The sequence below is a fragment of the Tamandua tetradactyla genome, chromosome 8, assembly GCF_023851605.1.
Source record: "Tamandua tetradactyla isolate mTamTet1 chromosome 8, mTamTet1.pri, whole genome shotgun sequence".
NCBI lineage: Eukaryota > Metazoa > Chordata > Mammalia > Pilosa > Myrmecophagidae > Tamandua > Tamandua tetradactyla.
Genome location: NC_135334.1, coordinates 50,007,685 through 50,025,533, shown reverse-complemented (window position 1 = coordinate 50,025,533; position 17,849 = coordinate 50,007,685). Strand labels below are relative to the sequence as shown.

General features: G+C 34.3%; 1 protein-coding gene across 3 annotated transcripts in view; it reads right to left on the bottom strand.

Annotated features, from left to right (window-relative positions):
* The window catches only part of SLC36A4 (solute carrier family 36 member 4), a 57,102-nt gene that overhangs the window by 19,377 nt on the left and 19,876 nt on the right, over positions 1–17,849 (bottom strand). For 2 of the 3 annotated variants that reach the window (XM_077113289.1, XM_077113291.1), the window contains 4 exons: positions 16,776–16,860; positions 9,747–9,974; positions 6,583–6,681; positions 3,405–3,574 (listed from right to left, as the gene is read on the bottom strand). In XM_077113289.1, coding sequence (XP_076969404.1) covers positions 3,405–3,574; positions 6,583–6,681; positions 9,747–9,974; positions 16,776–16,860 — 582 coding nt within the window. The remainder of the gene's footprint in view (positions 1–3,404; positions 3,575–6,582; positions 6,682–9,746; positions 9,975–16,775; positions 16,861–17,849) is intronic. The other variant, XM_077113290.1, reaches the window with a different exon arrangement.

Below are 17,849 nucleotides of genomic sequence, written 5' to 3'. Positions count from 1 at the left end.
ACTATTCCTCTTGCTTTCCTAATTTTCTTCTAAATTTTTATTGTTTCTTAGAATTCTTAACCTAGGCTTTCCTCTAAATGAAAAGTATAGTGTCTAGCCAGGCTTTCCTGAATAGAAACTAAAATCCAATAGTCCATTTTTAATCAAGATTTATAACAAATTCCATTCTAATTTGAGAGTTATAGTAAGTAGAGATAGTGTGTGAGATGGGAAGAGGTTGTGGGAAAAAGAAAGGATAAAATAGAGCTACAGCAAAGATAATATCATCCCCAAGAGTTTTGGTATTAGTGACTACCAAAAGCATTCCCTAATTATTCTTGCCTATGTCCCTTTATCATGTTCTTAACTCTCTAAGAATGGAAACATCTCAACTTGAAATGCATGCACATCCCACTTACATTTCTTTCCTTATGAGTTTCTTTAAAATGCTTTTGTGAATAAGGGTAATGAAGAATTCTGAGATTATTTCTACCTACATTTTATATTTGACATTAAAATAGCTGTCATATGATAAAGACTGAGATGGTATAATCTGGGAATGTCTAGAGTGCATAGCGATAGTGACTAAATGTACAAATTTAAAAATGCTTTTGCATGAGGAAGAACAAAGGAATGTCATTACTGCAGGGTGGTGAAAATAGATGGTAATTAATATTAGAAAAATTTTAACTTATGTGTGAGACTAAAGCAAAAATGTTTACTTGGTACAAAATTTGTATTTTGACTAGTGCAGTTCCTAATATAAGTTATGTGGACAGCTTAATTGAACACCATAAGTACATGGAACCTTGAGAAGGGCATAAGACTTTGTAGGTTTGTCCAGAGTGATGCCCCAATAAATCCCAGAGTGATTTGAACAGTGAATAAAAAAGTATTTGCAAAGTCCCTTTCGGGGAATGTTGAGAAAGGGGGAAAATTCAACTTCCCCATGTGGAGAATTCTTGATATTCTCACAAGCAGTGAGGACAACCAAAGCAATAGGCCGAGTCCCCAATCTTGGGGTTTGTTCATATGAAACTTAACCCCACAAAGGTTAGGTAAAGTCTACTTAAAATTAAGCCTAAGAGTCACCCCCAAGAGAACCTCTTTTGTTGCTCAGATGTGGCCTCTCTCTCCAGTCAACACAACAAGCAAATTGATTGCCCTCCTCCTGTCTCCGTGGGACATGTCCCAGAATGTAAACCTTCCTGGCAATGTGGGACAGAAATCGTAGAATGAGCTGGGACTAAGCATCAAGGGATTGAGAAAACCTTCTCGACCAAAAGGGGGAAGAGTGAAATGAGACAAAATAAAGTGTCAATGGCTGAGAGATTCCAAACAGAGTCGAGAGGTTATCCTGGAGGTAATTCTTATGGATTAAACAAGTATCACCTTGTTAGTCAAGATGTAATAGAGAGGCTGGAGGGAACTGCCTGAAAATGTAGAGCTGTGTTCCAGTAGCCATGTTTCTTAAAGATGATTGTATATTGATATAGCTTTCACAACATGTCTGTGTGACTGTGAAAACCTTGTGTCTGATGCTCCTTTTATCTACCTTATCAACAGATGAGTAAAACATGTGGAATAAAAATAAATAATAGGGGGAACAAATGTTAAAAAAAATTTAGATTGAAATGTTAGTGATCAATGAAAGGGAGGGGTGAGGGGTATGGTATGTACAAATTTTTTGTTGTCTTTTTATTTCTTTTTCTGAACTGATGCAAATATTCTAAGAAGTGATCATGATGATGAATATGCAAACTATGTGATGATATTGTGAATTACTGATTATATACGTAGAACAGAATGATCATAAGAATGTTTGCATTTGTTGCTATATTTTTTAAAAAATTAAAAAATAAAGAAAAAAATAGCTGTCACATTTAAGATGATTAAGATTCATCTTAAATGCTAGTCTAACTCAGGGAAAATTCCATTCTGTTTTCTAGACATTATATAGTATTTGAAAAGATGAATTATATGACCATATTTTTTACAGTTGATTTTTGTATATTCTAGTTGATGCTAAGCTATTGTAAAAAAGAAAAGAAAGAAAAAGAAGCACAATTGAAGGAAACAATATTATATAATCAACTACAATTTAAGTTAATGAAATAAATACTAAACAATTTATATCTTGTATGTAGTTGTCTCCATCTTGAAAAACATTTATAAAATTTGAAACATTTTCATCTTGAAACACATTTATAAAATACATCACAGCTACAGTAAAGCTAGGATAAAAATCATAAACACACTGCTTGTTCTAACAATGTTTTGATTTCCATAAAGGACCAGGATTCAGAATATTACTGAGGTAATTCAGAACTCATTATTTTATTGTTGTCGGTATTCACTAATCTGAGACATTTTAAGGTTTCACAGACTTCTCTTCAAGCAGCTAAAGATGTAGTATGACATTAATTGGGAGTGCAAGGCAATTCAGAGGTAGAATTCTTGCCTGCCATGCAGGAGACCTGGGTACGATTCCCAGCCCATGCACTTCACAAACAAACAAACTAAAATTCAACAAATGGTGCTGCAATAAGGGGATACGCACATGGAAAAATGAAATGTGACTGCCCTTCCCCCTTACAGCATACAAAAAAAAAAAAAGATGCAGTATGACATTAATTAAGACAGCAGTGTAGTATTTACTGTTTTCATTTATCAAAACTAAGGAGTCACTTTCCATTTTATAAATAAGGGAGTAAGGCTGCATGGTGATCACTGCCAATACAGTTTTTAAATTAGAAAGACCAATCTCCAGAAAAAGGAAAAACTACATATTGCTTAACTTGGCAGAATATAGCTGTGATATTAAAGAGAACATTAAGATGCACCATTTTATTTATTCATAGTATGTCTCATTTGTGGACTGAAAGGACTTAAGATGCATGTACTATAAAGCTGACTAGGAAATTAACGGGGATCATAAACCACAGGATATATGATTGTATCAGGAACTCAAAGTTGCTGGGTTTTCTGGCAACAGGAATGTAAAAAAAAAAAAAAAAAACTTGGAGGGTGGGAGTGTGTGCTTGGGGGGTGGGAGTGTGTGCATGGCCGGAAATTGAACCTGGGTTACCCACATGGTAGGTGAGCATTCTACAACTAAACCACTCGTGTACCCCCAAATTTATTTTTTATTTAAAGTGTCTCATACTAAAAGAATACAAATTTTATTCATATACTTGGCTCAAATTTATAACATCCTATCATTTTTTAATGTCTTTTAAAAAAATTCCACAAAGACCAATAAATTCTAGCTGATTTCTTCTGAAGATTATGAAAACATTCTAGATTATAAAAACAAATCACAGTAAAATATTTATGCATTTAAACCATAATGCATCTATTATCAAATATTGGGTAAATTATGTCTATAAAAATATAATCTATGATAAATAAACTCATCTACCTACCATACATCCTGGGGAAGATTTAAAGTTATGCTGCCTTTGATTTCATCATGGAAACACATATATCCTAAGGTAGCTAATGTTATATACAAAGTTGTAACAATTCCCATGCCAATATTCAATGCTTGGGGGAAGCGTTTTGATTCTTTCATTTGGTTTTCCAGTGGGAGGACCTATAAAGAAAAGCAATTCTTTTTTAAAGGAACACTCTTATTGCCAATCGAAACAATCAAGTATTCTTTTTATATATATATAAATTGATAGTTTATATGCAAATTGTTTTTCCTTGAAAATAGTACTTACAAAATTGTTTAAGTATCTTCCTATGTGCTATCAGTTTTCACACTACATATTTTTAAATTCTAAAAAGATTTAAAATCAGCAATTAGTGGGCAAACTTGTCTCGGTTTTTTAAAACTAAACCTTTTACTTTGGAATAAATTTAGATTTAAAGAAATGTTACAAATATAGTACAGAGAGTTTCTATATACATCAGTCCAAGTGTCTCCTACTGTTAACATCTTTCATTACCATGGTGTATTTATTACAATTAAGACCCAACACTGGTACATGACTATTAATTAAACTTGAAACTGTGTTTGGATTTTACTAGGTTGGCCACTAATGTCCTTTTTCTGTTTCGGGATCCCATCCAGGGTCCCACCCAGATCCCACATTTGCATTAGGTCACTGTCTCCTTAGCCTCCTCTGGCCTGTGGCAGTGTTTCCATCTTTCCTTGTTGTTCATGACCTTGATGGTTCTGAGGAGTGCTGGTCAGGTATTTTGTAGAATGTCCCATCTGGGTTTGCCTGATGTTTTCCTCATGACTAAACTGGGATCCGGAGCTTAGTGGACGAATACCACAGAGGCGCAGTGCATTTCTCATCACAAATGCTATCAACACGATTTATTACTGAGGATATTAATTTCGATGGGTTAAATTAGTGCTTGCTGCCTAGGTTTCTTAAATATAAAGTTACTTTCTTCCTCCCACCATAACCAACTCATGGGAATCAAGTCGTTAAGGCCAGGGCAATGTGGGAGACTAGCAGGGATTAAACTAGGTATCTTGGGGGAAAGGAGGGTGTAACATACACAAATTATTTGGAATTCCCCCATTTACTCTTATTTACTCTTAGTATGGACTCATATATTTCTTTTATACTTTGAGTTATAATCCAATCTATGTTATTTATTTTATTGCTTACATTGTTCCAGGTTTAGCCACTGTGAATTCTATCAGGTTGGTTCCTGTGTCCTTTGACATGTTGCTATCCTTTTGTTTTTAGATTACTTCCTTACTTTCTGGCACAACAAGCTACTCTAGGTTCATTTTGAATTTCCTTACTTCAGCCCTAGAATCAGTCATTTCTGGAAAGAACCTTGGTTTCTTCTACTGGAAAATGGTATTTATAAATCAAGAATAAGTACTAGGTGTATTTGTTGCCGCTTGTAAGCCCTCTTAGCAGACAGAGCTAGAAATATATGTTTGCACACACAGCTATAATGATTTCTATATCTATTTCCAATCTACTGCCTTTAGTGAGATTAATAAATGATTTTCACTATCTAACAAAAAAAAGAGAAACTTTAAAGAAAAGAAAAGGTTAACTGAAAAGTTAAGTTTTTGAGGCAACAAATCTTCAGAGGTTTTGGCCATATAATTTGACCATACAGTGAAAGACACTAAGAACAACAGCAAATATTTACTCAAGGTTTTCAATGTGCCAAAAAAATGCTAAATCTTGGCATGTAGCATCTCACACAGTCCTCACAATCACCCTATGAGATAATACCTTTAATATTATGTCTACTTTCAGGCAAGTGCGTCAGGTGTATGTAGAAACATTAACTGGTGAAGTGCAGAAACAGAAAGCAGAGAGCAGTTTGGATGCCACAGGGATAATCCAGTTCTAAAATATGGGGCTGCGGTCTAGAACGCTGCCAGTGCCGCTGGAAGAAGGGAAAGGGAAGGACAGTATTTACTGAGCTATTCTGTGTCAGGCAGTGTTGTAGGTGTTTACTATACTCTCACTGATAGACCAGATTTGCAAAATATGAAAGAAGAATTCAATGCCTTTATTATTGTTGAAATGAGAAGAACAGAGCAAAAGAAATACGTCAGTGTTTCAAGCCTGAGTGACTAAAGTAAAATGAAAAGAAACAGGGAGATGAAGAAGTGAAGTTGGTTTGGATCAGGAAAGTATGTGTCAGAGAACTACACCTAACTGCACATGTTCAGTAGTCAGCCAGAGCACACTAAAGACAGAGATGCAAATTTACAGTCATCTCTGCAGTGGTGATAAGGGGAGCTATGAGGATTTATAAGCTCTCTAAAGGAGAGTACAAAGAAAGGAGAACTCCAATAAAATGATTAAAATTATCTTATAGGTCTATTTTATCTAGGTTCATATAAATATGTTTAGAAATGATTTTTCTATCATACAAAACCAGCACACTATGAAACATAAGCAATGGAACAGAGTAGACAATACTATTCTATTTTTCCTAAATCCACAAATTTTGTTTTAAATAAAGTGGAAGCACCTTATATGGAAATATTTAAGATCTTAGAATCATGAAGATTCTTGTATCTCTTGGTATTAGCTTTAAGGTAACAATGTTTCACAAAAAATCATGATAGGCAAAAATCTAAAGGGAAAATTTATATTTGACTACATCTAAGAATGAATTTGTAACAACTTCAGTACATTTCAAATCATGCAGTCTATAAAATAAGATATTCTGAATGCTTGAACATAATCTGGGATTGGGAAAGTAGATAAGCTACAGATAAACAAAACTGTCTCTAAATTAAGGAATTTTGACTGAGTGAATTCACCAAACTATTATCTTGTGATTCTCTATACTTTGTATATGTTTAAAATTTTCCATAATAAAATTCTGGAAATCAAGTATAATATCCTCTTTTTATAGATTAAGAAAAAGATAATTAGAAAGTTCAAGTGGTATTTTGACTAAGTGAATCTCAGACATTGTCTAAGATTAAACTCTTGTGTAGCTGAACTTTAATCCAAGTCTATCATACCAAATTGCAAATCATCCTCTAAGAATAAGAAAATGGAAACAAAAAAAGAAAACAAATGTTTAAAAAACTTGACTACATGAACCTTCATTTTGACTTGAGATTTTAAAAAATAATAAAGACTAAATCCTTACCACTCCTATACCTTCAAAAGCAAACACTGCAGTACCAAAAAAGAGGGGGTATTTCTTCCAACCAGCCACAATTGGGAGGTTGTGGGGATCTGGCATATTCTGGAGAAAGAAAGAAAAAATAAGTTACCCATTTACTTATTCTAAAGAATTTATATTGAAAGAGCAAAATCATACACTTCTGAGCTTCACAATGGCAAATGTATATTCATAAAAGTAAGTCTTTCATTAAACATTTTAAGGATCTATGTTAAATGGAGCCAGGCTATTAGGATTTTACTGCCAAAAGCAACTGTTTCCCTTATGTCCACGCATTCCACCTGGGCCAAATGCACCTAACTACTTATTTCTACTTGCGATGGCCATGTGTTCGCACTTGGGTTTGGGTCCTGCCACAAGAGGAAATACATAAGCATATTCAAGGTCTAAGCTGAGAGCCATGTCCTCACTCACTTCTCAAGAGTTACACTGCTGTTGGTGTTCACCAGAACTTCATCTGCCACTTTACTGGCATTCTTCTTTCTGTTCTTTAAGATCCCTGGTTCCTGACTTTGGCTTTCCACCTCAGATTCCTGTGCCGATCCCTAGTATAGATGGCCTCCTGGTTTGAGGGTCTGACTCTCTGACATGACATCTGTCATTACACTTACTATCTGTGAATATGTGCCTTTAGTCTGGCTTTGATTACTTGGTCCTGACTCATGGCCTTGTTCCAACTCTTACTATTTTGAAAAATGCACAAACTGAACATAAAATGGAGATGGCAGAACAATTATTCTGGCAGCATATATAAAATAGTTTGGTCAAGAGAGAATAGAGCAAGGATTCTCAAACTGTTTTGGATAAATGTCCCTTCTGAGACATGAAACATCTTACAGGTGCTCAGCAGAAAAAGGCACATAAACATACAAAACACTGCAAATAAATACAAGGATTTCAGATCCCTGAAGCCCAGAAACAGATTCTTCTATGAAAACTGGGTTAAGAAAACCCCAGCCTATGGACAATGAAATAATGTGGGATTACTGCATACTTCAGATAAACAGGTTACAGAATAGCATAGCCACAGTGGATTGAAGTGGTAGAAGCAAATAAAGAAATAATGGAATTACATTTATTATACCCATCTCTTATGAATGGTTCAAATTTTAAAGAATAAACAAATCACTTAATGAGTTCTTTGCTTCATATTAGGCATGATACTAAGAGCACAATCAGAAATCTCACAATTCTAATAGGGAGGGTACTATCATCTTCTGAAACACTGTTACAAAGCCCAGAAGAGTATTCACCAAGATTCAAAACCATATCTGAAAGTAAAAAGACAACCTACTCAATGGAAATACATAGTTGGATACTACATTCTAATAAGGGTTTAATATACAGAATATATAAAAAAAATCCTACAGCTCAATAATAAAAAGACAAACAACCCATTTTTAAAATGGGAAAACAGTTGAACAGACATCTCTACAAAGAAGATATATATATATACTAATGGCCAAAGGCACATGAAAAGATGCTTAGCATCAGTAGCTATTAGGGATGTGCAAATCAAAATCAGTGAGATAGCATTTCATACCCATTAGAATAGCTACTATTTAAAAAACAGAAGAGTACAAGTATTGGAGAGGATGCAGAGAAATAGGAATTCATCGTTGGTGGGAATGTAAAATAGTGTAGCCTCTGTGGATGACAGTCCGGTGGTTCCTCAGAAAGTTAAGCACAGAATTACCATATGACCTAGCAATCCCACTTCTAGGTATATACCAAAAAGAACTAAAAGCAGGGACTCTAACCGATAATATAGCAGCATTATTCACAATAGCCAAAAGAGGGAAACAACACAAGTGTCCATCAAATGATGAATGAATAAATCAAATGCAGTAGATACATATATGGAAAATTATTCACCCATAAAAAGGATGAAGTTCTGATATGTGTGATAACATGGATGAGGATAAAGGCATCATGTTGAAAGAAATAAGCCTGCAAAAGGACCAATATTGTATGACCTCACTGATATGAAATAATTAGAGTAAGCCAAATCACAGCCAAAATCTAGAATATAGGTTACCAGGGGGCAGGATGGGGGTGGGGAATGAGGAGTTAACGCTTAAATTATACACAGAGTTTTTATTTATATTGATCATGAAGTTTTGGTGATGATGGCAGCATGACACTGTGAACATAATTAACAGCACCTGAATTATATATTTGACTGTAGTTAAAAGGAGAAATTTTAGGTTGTATATTTGTTGCTAGAATAAAAATTTTTTAAACTACATAGACTGTACAACACAGTGAACCCTATAGTAAGCAACAGACTATAATTAATAGTACAATTATAATACTATTCTTCATGAGTTGTCAACAAAGTTACTACACTAATGCAAGGTGTTAATAGGGTGGTAAATAGGAATCCTGTATTTTATGCATGATTTTTCTGTAAACCTACAACCTCTCTAATTAGAGAAACAAAAAACAAAACAGATCTGACTACCAAGTCTGTTTTTATTTAATTTTTATTTTTACAAATAAACACTCTTCTTTCCCCACTCCTTCCATCCCTCCAGTAACCTGTAATCTGCTCTTTTCATCTGCAAATTTGCTATTTCTAGTCATCTTTTATAACTGATATCATAAAATGCTTGTCCTTACATGCTTTGCTTATTTCACTAAGCATAATGTTTTCAAGGTTCTTCCATGTTGCAGTCATGTCTCAAGACTTCATTCTTTCTTATGGCTGAATAATATTCCATTGTATATATGTACCACATTTTCTCTGTCCATTCATTTGTTGATGGACACTTGGGCTGTTTCCAGCTATTGGCTATTGTGAATAATGCTGCTATAAATATTGGTGTACAAGTACTTATTTGAGACCCGTTTTCATCTTCTTTGGGAATACAGTTAAGTGTAAGATTGTCAGGTCATAAAATTGCCAGGGCTGTGCTTTTAATCTCTACGTCATGCACTCGTCTAATTAAGCAGCATCCTCCCAAAAGGAAACCAACACATAGAAGAATTTAGAAGACAAGAATGTCTGCTACATGTACACATTAAGCAGAGATCTTTGCATATTATTACTTTTATCTCCAAAGTAAACATACACTTTACTTATACAAGAACCATGTAATAATCAGTTTAAAACACGTTATACTTACCCTAACAACATAGTAGTAAATTATCACAAGACTGACAGCCATGGAAACGTTGGCAAGGAATGAAAGCACAAATAGATTCTTTAGGTCACGAATGAAGACCAAAAGAATTATAAATGGAAGTAAACAAAGCATATATATCCTTAGGTCAACACTTCTTCTCTCACATGGATTTGGTGCATTGGTACTATTCGAAAAAAACACTTTACTCTCCAAGAGTCCTTCATGAACCTATACAGGATTGCCAGGAGAATAAGGAAGGGGAAAAATTTTTCTGTCAACTTATAATTGATCTATATATTGTATAATACATCCCTATATATATTTTACAGTAAAAATAAAATATTTACATTTTTTCTAAGATACTCTGGGTTCCTAGAAATAAATATAAAATTTAAGGATAAAGTAGGATAACCTTCTTTCCAAAATAACTTAATCTCATTGAGAAAATAAAGTATGATTAGAAAATTATAAGGATGGTTTACTAACATATTTTGAAGTTTTGTGACTATCATGCTCACGATCACTTCAAAGACTCCATCTATATTTTGAAATAATCAAAACTGGGAGCATACTTGCCTAGAAAGGCAACTGGGAATTCTACTCCAACTTACATTCTTCAGAGTTGGAAACTAAGTATCTCTTAGGAATGTATGGTATTGAAAATAAAAGTAAAAAATAATAGCCTAACTTTTAAACTGTTTTATAAAGCAATTGTTTATAAACTATCATCACTAGCAACAAAATTTTTAAGAATCCACTAAGCTCACACATGGCTGTATGTTAGATAGTAGTTACATTTTTGCTAAACTTCTAATAAGGTGAATCAACTTTACCTGAAAATTATACAACCACTTCTATAACCCAATTTTCAGTTTTCAAAAGAGATTTAAAGACTTAAAGGCTCCGTATATTAAAAACTGTCTATTTATATTAAATTAAATATCATATTAAATCCGTATATTAAAAAAATTGGGTCACATAAACCCATTTACTAAAATGAAATTAAATTACACAGATCTTTAGAAATAATCTTTAAAATGTACAGCAAAGGCAGATCATACTATAATTTGAGCACCAGTGAAACCCTATTTGCCCCAAACACAATAGCCTTCTTTGAACACACTGACATTATCCAGTTTTTGGACACACTAACTCTTAAGAGCCAGATCCCATGATAATAGCTAGTAGTTTTTAGTACTTTCTATGTGCCAGGTACTGCATGAAATGATTTATATACACTATCTCATCTAATCCTCAAAACAGTTCTCTGAGGAGAATAATATTAAATTTATAATTGAAGAAACTGAGGCTTAGAGAGGGTAAATAACATATATTAATTGAACCAAGAAGTGATGGTTCTGGGATTCAAACCCAGGTCTGAGATTCAGAATCCAGCTTGTAACAGACTCATGTTAACCTTACAAGGTTCAGTGACACTAGAAGGAAGACGCTGACCAAGCAGCCACCTAGCTTCCACTTTGACATCTCTCTCTCTAAATGCAGAAGCATTCAAGGGCCAACAAATCAAAAGTTCAAAATAAAATTCTGATATGATTAACAATTCAGGTCTTTTTTTGTTTTTACTTTAATGCTATACTTAAAATCCATGACAAGCAATGTTTAACATCACTACAAATGTACATATCTTAGACTGCAGAGAATATATCTAGCATAGTTTTAAGCTATATAGCCAATTTATAACTTGTACTGGACTAACAAAATCTCAACTTACACCATGCACCATTTATGAAAACATACAGCTCACATTTGTAATTGGCCATCAAAATTCAAATTTTATTTCCTATATTTTGAAACAGAAACCACATTGGTAATTCACATTAGATGGCTCTTAAGAACACTTTTATTTGTTGACTTGGTTTTCTCAGCAACCAAAGAGTTCTGTATCAAAACAGTACCTACCAATAATTAGATTAGATAATGATCAAAGTTGAGCCCTAAAAAGGATATCTGGGCAAAAGAAGCAGTTACTACCAACCAATTTTATAAAACAGCAGTTTGAATTGTCAGGTACTTGGAAATTTAGTATTAATTCTATGACAGATCTCTGATAATATTTTAGTATTCTTTGGCAGAAAGATGCTTATAAAATTTCCTATGGTTAAAATATGAAAATAAAATTAAAATGTAGATACATACCTAGAGCAAGGCAAGATTCAGGTAAATATCTGAGTCCTGTGGTGCCCTCTAGAGACAGAGATTGGCTATCTAATAGGACTTCCTATGCTCTCACATGTTTACCAAAATGTAAAACACTGAAATAAATATTATAAAATAAAATTACTAAATTTAGTTTTTCCCACTTGGAGCTCAAACTTACTAAAATCCATCACTTATTAACTTTTCAATGATTTAGAAATTTAATGGTTATAATTCCGAATACAGATTGTGTTCTTTACCAAAACTAAATACAGAATTAAAGTCATAATACTCTACATTTGCATGCCGTTTTATATCTCCTAAAGGTTTTCAAAAACCTTGTCATCAGAGCCTCATAACACATTTATGATGAACTGGGGGAGATTTTGTTGTTATTCCCATTTTATAAATAAGGAAACCAGGCTTAGGGTTAGAAAGTCTAGCCCAATGCATGAGTTAAAGCTGACAGCACTGGGATGTGAACTCTGATCTTCTGCCCCTGAAGCCCATGCTCTTTAATGTCACTACATTTTTTTTTTTCCTTTTAATGTAATATCCGGGACCCTCTCCCTGTGCCTGCATGCAGTGGAGTTTTCTAGAGTACATTAGAGTAAGAGCAGAGAGGGACTATTGGAACCATGATAGACTAGAATAACAGGGAAGTACTAGGTCCTTTTCCCTCTACACTTGTCCATAATGGCTTAGTGGGATCAAGAGCAGCCACATGGCAGTTACAGAGGAGGAGGTTTCCACACCTGTAGGGCAAATAAACCCTTACTTCCTTAGGTTGATGAAGTACTATGCCTTCATTAAATGTAGAGTAACATGGTAACAATCTTATAGTTTTTAACTATAACCACAGTAACAATTGGTATTTAACCAACCAATTAGTATAGTATTACATACTGTGTTCAAATGTAAAAGAAGACCTCTGTAAAGAGTGAACACCTCTTATGTCATGCTGCTTTGATGAATATGTGTCTGCTCTACCTAGGTAACATGTTGCTTTTAAATATTTTCTCAAGCCCAACTGCATGTCTTTTTCTATGTTGTTCTTTGTGCCTCATAGGACTTTGATCTTTCTATAGACAGCAGGCATTCTCCTTACTTCCCAGAGAGTCACTTTTTCTACCTGGTCTTTTTAGCATGTGTACAAATGAGTTAGAATTTTCCATTCAACTTTTGAAGCAACTGATAATATTTCATAGGATAAATCCCAAGCTTACAGACATTTCTTTTATTCACTTTATCTACTCTCTATATTCTGTGTGTGTGTGTGTGTATAAGATTAAATTTAATAATGTTCTCTCCAAGGAAGAATAACATTCCAGGTGGCAAATATATTAAAGACCTAGGTTTCAGCCAAATTTCACATGACTTAGGGCATATTACTCATGCTTTGTGAGACTCAGTTTCCTCATTCATAAAAATAGAATACCACTTCCTCCACAGAGTAGTTGTAAAGATTAAATGACACATGTGATAGTTGCATAAATCTAAGATATAAGGAGTTAATAGCATTTTCCATAAATCCAGGGGCTTGTTGGAGGCTCTCAGGATATAGTTAAAAGTGAGAGTGGGGGGGGGGAGATTGACAGCACTACTGGGTTACACAACTCCAGGAAGGCATCCCATCGTGTTCTATGTAAGACTAGTAAGATGCTATGTCTCCTCAGTTCTTGACAATAAACAATCTCTGAAATGAGTTAGAAGTCCTAGGAATAGGGAACTTGAGAAATTAACACACCTGCAAAATCAAAAGCACCTCATCTATGCTGGGCAATACTAATGAAGGCACTGAAGTTTTACTGTGACAAACAGAAAAGCATAAGGAGTCTAACTCTAATTACTAATTGTTCCTCCTTTTATTCTCCCTACTTCTCTCATCTCCATTTGCTAGCTCTAAAATCTTTCACTGTATTCTATAATAATAGTGTACTTGAGAGAACACCTGCTATCTATCTAAAGAAAAGGCATTGTGCCTTCTTGACCAAAAGGGGGTAAGAAAAACGAAACAAAGTTGCAGTGGTTAATAGGCTTCAAACAGAGTCAAGAGGTTATTGTGGAGGTTACTCTTCTGCAAGCTTTAGCTAGATATTGCAAACCACCACAATATTTCAAACCCCAACCAAAAGTACTCCTGAAAAGCCTAGGGCATGCTTAGGCTCTATCTATCTATAAATTTTTTCTTGGAAGCTTATTTTTCTCCGAAGTTTGAGAGGAAGATCAAACGAGAGGGAGGAGATGCAAATGAGAAATTAGGATGTAACAAATGACTATAACTACTGACTTATTATATAGATACTGCTTCTCAGTATATAGAGTTTTAGAATAGCCAGAAGGAAATATCTGAAGGTGTTAAACTGTTATCCAGTAGCACTAGTCTTTGATAATGATGGTAAAACCATATAGCAAAAAAGAGTCAGTTGCCCATGTTTGTGTGGATCTACTTCAGAATGTTTTGCTCTGTTTCACTGATACATACATATATATATATATATATTGACTAGTGGTCAATAAGAGGGTGGGGAAAGGGGTAAGGGATGTTTGGGGCTTTCTTTTTTCTACCTATTTCTTTTTCTGGAGTAATGCAAATGTTCAAAAAACGATCATGGCAATGAATGTACAACTATGTGATGATCTTGTGTACCACTGATTGTATACTTTGGGTGGACTGTATGGTGTGTGAATATATTTCAACAAAATTACATTAAAAAAAAAAACAACAACAAACTTCACCTATAAATCCTGAAAAGAAATAAAGGGATGGGTAATGGATTAAAGATTTTTCCTCCAGAAAAAACTTGTATAAGAATGTAATTGTTTGCAAATAGCTAGGAAAAGAGAGGAGAGATAATTTATAAATAGGATATTTGGAAAAAGAAATAAAGTCAGGCTGGAAAGAGAAATGACAATTTATTGAGGCTCTCTGATACAGACAGCACCTAAGAGTACCTTGGCTAGAACTGTCAGCAGTCACAAAACTAATCTGTTGACACTATTCCTTTTATACACAGAAAGTGAAATAGCTTTGGGAGTGAGAAACCAATTAAAACAATCATGTAGACACTGACAGGGAAGTGCTGATAGAGAAGATGGGAGAAAGGATGTTTGAACAAGCAAGGGAGCAGCAAAGAGAGTGGCAGAGTGAGGGGAAATCAAGCAGAAGGGTTAAATTCATTCAGCCAACAAAATTTATGGAGCATCTGCTCAATAAGCCAAATACAGTACAAGGTCTAAGAACTAAAATGATGAAAAAGAAATAACCCCTCTCAGTTTAGTGAGTTTATTTCCGTTCTGATTCTGGTAACACCCAGAGTACCTATAATAAGCCAGGCACTCTTCGATGCTAAATATAGTGGTGAGCACACAGATATGGCCGTCTCTTCCCTGATGGGGCTTGCAGTCTAGTTGTGAAAGTTAACTTGTAAATTAATACAGTGTGATCAAGGCTATTTTTAAAAGTGTCATAGAAGCAGGAGAAGAAGCAGTAAGTTCTGACAAGGGGTGAGGAAAGGTAGGAGATAAGAGGGACAGTTAAAGAAGGTTTCACAGAGAAGGTGACATTTAAGCTAGGCGCTAACCTTTTCCAGATACAAACAATACTTTTCCAGATGCTGATACTATAAGGAAAGGGGCATTATGCACTTATTGGAAGGAACAATGATCTGGAAATCCAAACTCTAATTACCAAATAGCTGTGACCCTTTAACAGCACTCTCTTATTCACAAAAGAAGGTTTGACTAAATCAGCTACTCCAACATTAAAAATCTAAGATAGTGGTGCATACAGAGATAGTCTAAATTAGGGGCTGGCAAGCTACAATCTGCAGACCAAATCAGTCCTATCATCAACTTCTGCAAATAAAATTGTACTGGGAACCAACCAGGCCTATTCACTTACGTATTGTAGTCTATGTTAAATTGAATAGTTGCAACTGAGAACATATGGCCAACATGATTAAAAATACTTATCTGGCCCTTTACAGAAAAAGTGTGCCAACTCTTGGTCTATTTACAAAATGAGGCATACTTTATACTTAGTAAAGTCATATATATAATTATATATACATACAGGTTCTTTAGAAAATATATTTACATCACCATTTTGCATTAAAATACCTATAAGATGAATACTGTATTTTACTATATATTATGCTTACTATTGTACCATGCAATATGGATACTTAATTAATGTTGGTTGATGAAAATAAGATTCAAAGAATAGCAGGATATAACTTGGGAATAATAAAACAATCTACCAGCTATAAAGAAATATGCCCTGACATTATTTTGATAGGGGGAGCTTTAATTTCAGTGCTTTGTATTTCTGTCCAAACAGGCTGTCAAGTCTCTACCAACACTGAAAATCACTTCCTCTTAAAGCAAACCTTCATAATATGGAGAGAAACACAAAAAAATAGTACATTTTTGGACAAAATTATCTTTTTAGACAATGACAATAACGGTTGGATTTTAATAATGTCTATTTTTTTACTTCACTGAAAAAGCTGCTGATTGAAGACGTATATATTGCTTCATGGTTCATCAATGTCAAGAACACATATAATACTCCAAACCGCTTTGCATCTGCTTTTGAGATCTAAATTTCAAGTAGCTAGGAATCAATAAATTATATCTTGTTCTGATCTAAAAGAACAAGAGTTATTGACCTTATGCAAGAGCAATAAAATCAACAATAGGAGAAATCTATCTTGCAAAAGAGAATACTAAAGGAAAATCTACAAGGAAACATCACTTATTAAAAGGAATACATTTCCATATCCAACCATGGCTTCCACAGAGGAAATATAATATCATAGCTATGGCATGAAAAGAAAATTATTTCAATAACTGGAAAAAAATACTCACTTGCTTCACATTTTCAGCTAAGAAGACAATATAAACACTACAGAACCCCAGTTGTGTTATGACCAGAAAAAAGTCAACCACACTCCTGAAAAGAGATACCCACAAATAAGTATCAACAATGGCTGCTGAAATGTAAGCATTTTATTTCACTTTTAAACTGCTTTTAAAAATGTGTAATAGTATATTTTCTTTTATTCCCTTAATAAAAAAACACTTATGATCAGCATATAGCATAGAGATATACTGTACATCATACTCTATGTATATCATAGAGAATAATTACAGAGAATAGGATGCTCCTTCAAGTTAAAAGGCCAGGATTTTTCTATCATTATCTGTTTCTGAAATTCAGCAGTTTGAAGCATAAATATGTGTCTACTTATGAAACGGTTTAACAAACACACTCGGCTTCTGAACTAAGCCCATCTCTCCTACACTCATTTTATCAGCCCCTCCCACCTTCACATTATCTGCAAATAAGGTGAGCATGCTCCCTACTATCCAGATCACTAATAAGTAAATGGAATGGCCCTAAAGTACACTACTAGAGACCTCCAGAGATTTCTCTATCCTAATTTTTGAACGTGATACGCTAGAAAATTCTAGCTACAAAAATGGTGTACAGGAGGGGGGAGAAGGATATCAGGAGAGACATCAATTAGCATGATTTGAGTATGGTGGTTAAATCAGTTACAAATCTGCCTACACATTATTTGCCATTAGCCCATACTTCTCCATTCTGACCTGGGAACAATGAGGGACTACCATATCACGAATTTACAAATTCATTCTAATCTCTTGTCTTATCAGTGCCCAACAATCCATCTACAAAATCTACAGATTTTCCTTCTCCCATCTGAAATTGGAAAGGCCTTCGCCTATCTTCATTCTCTTTTTTATCTCTTTTCTTCTTCTTCGGAGAGCTCATTTGTAAGTTATCTTGGTACCCTGAAATGAATTCAATTTCTTCTCTCTGATAAATGACATTAAAGTGTTCTCTGACTTGATTTTAGCACCCTACTAACATAATTCCAGCCATTTTTATCTGAAAGACCTTATCCTTGATAGAAAAAA